The sequence below is a fragment of the Gavialis gangeticus genome, unplaced genomic scaffold (assembly GCF_001723915.1).
Source record: "Gavialis gangeticus isolate Ggan-Ray unplaced genomic scaffold, GavGan_comp1, whole genome shotgun sequence".
Lineage (NCBI taxonomy): Eukaryota > Metazoa > Chordata > Crocodylia > Gavialidae > Gavialis > Gavialis gangeticus.
Window position 1 is genome coordinate 39,957,153 of NW_017728993.1, and position 4,422 is coordinate 39,961,574.

Sequence of the window (4,422 nt, forward strand, 5' to 3'; positions counted from 1 at the left end):
CTGTGATTGGAGAGTTGGGTCTAAGAGATTCTTATCTCCCAGCCCCCACTTCACCATCAGCCTGAGCTCTGTGGTTTCTCCCACCTGTTCCCCACCCAGCTGCATGGTCATGAAGCTGAGCAGGATCCCCAACCTCCACCCTGTGATGGCAGAGTGGGGGTTGGGAACTGTGGAGCTATTTGCTAGCTGTCCCACTGGCGGAAAGGGGTAGAGGCCGGGACCTTCCCCTTCCTGGAATTTCTTTCCAAGTCTTCTACCCGAATCAGGGATCCTGAGTAGGAGCTCCATGCTGCCAGGGCAGGAGACATTGTCCCCACCCCAGAAGTAGGCAGTGATGTCCCAGCCCTGGCCAGGAGACAGCTATCTCCTGGCCCTTTGCTCCCTACCAGTCCCTGGTGGCGGCAGAGGCCCATTGCAGGGCCTCAGGAAGTGGAAGCAGTTTGCTGCCTTTGGCAGCAAATCTGCTCCTGCTTCCCTACACATGTAGATGCCTCATCAGTAAATTGCTCCCAGATCGAATGCATGTGTAGACACACCCATTATCTTAAAGAGTTCCTGTTACCAAAAGCATTATTTCTATTTGTGTCTACAAGCCTTTAATGTAAACCCTTATTTTCTACCTTTCCACTCACAGGTGGTATTATGTTTTTTCCTACAGGGGACAGGATAATGTCATGGGAGTTAAATATTGTTTTAGAAAAAATGATCATGTGGTTATTATTATGCCATATCTGGAACATGAATCCTTTTTGGTGAGTCTCAGCCTTCTTTTTATTTGAACAGTAAAACTTAATTATGAACAGTTGCATAATTGCAGGATTCAAATTAATCTTTCAGGACATTTTGAACACACTGTCTTTTGAAGAAGTACGAGAATATATGTTTAATCTGTTTAAAGCATTGAGGCGTATTCATCACTTTGGTATTGTTCACCGTGACGTCAAGCCCAGTAACTTCCTTTACAACAGGCGGCTGAAAGAGTAAGTCTGCCCAGATGACTATTGAGATCTCATTTGGGAATACATGCCTTGGCAGAGCATAGTAAATTAAGTTCTTGGGGTTTTTTCCCTTCCAGCTGTACACCATGTGCATAAACACGAAAGCTAAATGTATGTAACTTTTCTTATTTAGTGCTTAGGGATTTCGTTAGGGTGGAGGAGAAGAAATAATATAGTAAGTTGGAAAGAAATGGTCCGGATTCAAGTGGCAAATATTGTTCTTTAAAAAAAATAACTGAATTTAAGATCACTGAATAAAACTGTAAAGTTGTTGCATGCTGAAGGGTGAAATTAATCTCAATAAAATCACTATGTGCTTGAATATTGCTAATATTAATCTTTATATTTTTGCACTGTATAGATTTTCAGTGTACTTATTGACTTGTTTGTATTTTGCATCATTCATAGTATGTGCATAGTAACAGAATTGTGCTTGAGCTTTCTCTCTTGTACTAAACTGCTTTTTTTTTCTTCAAACAAAGCCAGGTGGTTTTATTTTGTCTGCAAGTAAATCAAATTAAAGCTGTGCTAATGTTGTATTTTCCAAATTTGTGAGGTACTGAGATAGAAAAAGGCAATAGCTGCCTTGCCTTTATTGGAAGTATCTTAGCAGCGTGATGCCTTGGTGAGTATTTCCTAACTCTCCACATAGTGTACACCCTGTAGAAGGGATGCTGCTAATTCTCAGAAGATAAGTGCCTACTGTGTTGCTCATTTACTCTACCAAAAGGCATTTTAGACCAGCATTCTTTAATTTCTAAAGAGTGGAGCATTCTCTGAATTTGTGATTCAACTATAGCAATTAAGTAACAAAATGATGGCCCAGAATTATTCATCCTTGCCAAATAATAAGCTTTTCTGGGTGAGTGGTTCCACAAAAGTTCATTGCAAATCAGTCAGTCTGTTTAAAAAAAAAAAAAAAAAAAAAAAAAAAAAAAAAAAAAAAAAAAAAAAAAAAAAAAAAAAAAAAAAAAAAAAAAATCTTGTAGTTCTAATGGTTGCAAAAAACTTTTGTCAAATGTGAATTGAGTTTAAACTAATGCGGTCCTACCTTCTGAAGTGTGCAGCCAGCTCCAGTGATGATGCTGAGTTTTGCCCAAATTCAGCGTTCTGAAAATGGAGAAGTTGTGTCAGTCTTCACTGCTTTTTGGTACCCTGCAGACAGCAATGAAATCAATAAGGATCAAGTCAGATTAACTCCACTGTTGCCTTGGGTAGTTCTGAGCTATGAAGGTGGTGTTGGCTAAGGAAAAGGACCCAGAAGTGAGGTTGATGGGAGGAATTGTAAACACTTGCTTGGGAGAGGAGGTGATGGGGAGAAAGTATATATAAATTTCAGAGGGAGGAGTACATAAAAGAGGCAAAGCCACTGAGAAAAGCTGAGGGAAACAGTCTACCACAAACAACAGAAAATGGAAGAGGTGCAAGGTTAGCAGTAAACTGTACTGGTTGAATAGTATTCACTGAATGCTAATCAGCTCTCACTCGTGTTTATCAAATTTTCTTGTATTTGGTCAGCACTGGCTATGAGGTTTATTTTTATTAAATGTATTGTATTATCCTGTCTTCCTATGCTGTATGGAGAAAGGTAATTAGCCATGTTAGAATGAATTAGGCAGAGAGCAGGATGGAGGGTGTACCTTCAAGACTAACTATCAGAGATGCGTACATTTTCATGAACAACAACTCCCTTTGCCAGATGGTAATTCCCTGATTCAGTTAGTCCAGTGATTCTCAACCTCATTAGAATCAAGACACCCTTTGGAACATGGTAGCTCTTAGATTTCATTTGTTTCTTGACTATGGAAAAACAACAGTAATTCTTCTGTTGCAAAGAACTCAGAGTGTTTTTGACACTATGGTTTCCTGTTTAAAATTACTGAGTTTATCTTGTGAGTCACAGGTAGGTGTTTGCACACTTGGTATTGCATAGCACCCTTAAAGGGGCCTTGATGCACTCCAGAGTGCCATAGTACCCTATCTGAGAACCACTGAGTTGTTTATTCGGTGCACGTCAAGCGTGTCTTTAATGGGGATATAAACCTTTTCCTTAGAACAGAAGGTAAACTGGTTTTTTTTGTAAAGTCTGAGTAAGCTTTTCTTTAATTTGTTTTTTAAATTTATTCCTTCTAGGTATGCCCTGGTAGATTTTGGTTTGGCACAAGGAACCCCTGAGACAAAAATAGAGCTCCTCAAAACTATCCAGTCTGAAGGCCAGCAGGGAAGTTGCTCACAAAATACGCCCCATATAAACATAGGAAGTGGGGTTTCTATCAATATCACATCACCTAAACAGATAGCTCAACAGTCAGCCTCAAAATCATCAGATAAAAGATCCGGCTCACTTTCACAAATACAGCTTAAACAAGGAAGAGAAGGAAAGGTTCTGAGTCTCTTTCATTAATATTGCTGTATAAGTTTATTTTTAATGTACTACTTCCTCCAACAGGGGGAGATGTAATACTAGAACAGAACTTAGTTTTTAGTTCAAAATCTTCAAATAATGTGTGTGCACTTACACAATAGTTTTATATGTTGCATAAAAATTATTTTTTTCACAAAAATTGAGCTACTTTCTGTACAACGACATTAGCTTTGTACATTACTGCACATCGTTCAATGTCTCTCACATCTAGGCTTGACATTAGTGGGTTTTCATGTAACATTGCATGCTGTGCACACCCAAAAAGGGTTTATTTAATATTTTAGTAACAGGCATCGTAGCATCATTCCCAGTCCCAGAAGAGTTTCTAGTTTGTTTTAGTTATATACCAGAATACAGTTCTTATACAGATGGCCTTCAAGGCTGTCTTGGGGTACTTGTGAGGAATGATTTATTTTGTAAGTATGTTTACTGTTGTCTAGACTAAGTTTTCTTCAACTACAGTAAACTGATGCCTGAAAATGACTTGCATGCAGCTGCTTTTATTTTTAAGAGTGTGAAATGACTTTAAAACTGACAAATTACAGCCCCGCAGTGTGTAAGACAGAATCCTTATTGTCCTTTTTGTTGGTATTTATAGGAAGGGTCTGTGCACCATTCTATCCAGCGTTCTGTTTTTGGAGAGAGAAATTTCAATATTAATAGCTCCACACACCAGGAGAGCCCCACAGTGAAAGTAAGCAACACTGACCATTATTAAAACAATCAGTTTAATATTTTAGTAGTTAAATTATTTCAACACATTTAACCCTAGAAACTCCTAACTACTACTTTCTATGACTTAGTTTCATAGTTTCTAGGGTCGGAAGGGACCTGAGCAGATCATCTAGTCCGACCCCCTGCCATGGCAGGAAGAGCACTGGGGTCAAATGACCCCAGTAAGGTGGTCATCCAACCTCCTCTTAAAAACCCCCAGGGTGGGAGCCTGCACCACCTCACTTGGAAGCTGGTTCCAGACTCTAGCCGCCCTGACCGTGAAGT

The 4,422-nt window shown here is 39.4% G+C and overlaps 1 protein-coding gene across 2 annotated transcripts in view; it reads left to right on the forward strand.

Moving 5' to 3' along the window:
- CDC7 (cell division cycle 7) overlaps positions 1–4,422 on the forward strand; it is a 32,573-nt gene that overhangs the window by 19,468 nt on the left and 8,683 nt on the right. For both annotated transcript variants that reach the window (XM_019501594.1, XM_019501593.1), the window contains exons 5-8: positions 659–752; positions 838–980; positions 3,132–3,381; positions 4,022–4,117. In XM_019501594.1, the coding sequence (XP_019357139.1) occupies positions 659–752; positions 838–980; positions 3,132–3,381; positions 4,022–4,117 (583 nt within the window). The remainder of the gene's footprint in view (positions 1–658; positions 753–837; positions 981–3,131; positions 3,382–4,021; positions 4,118–4,422) is intronic.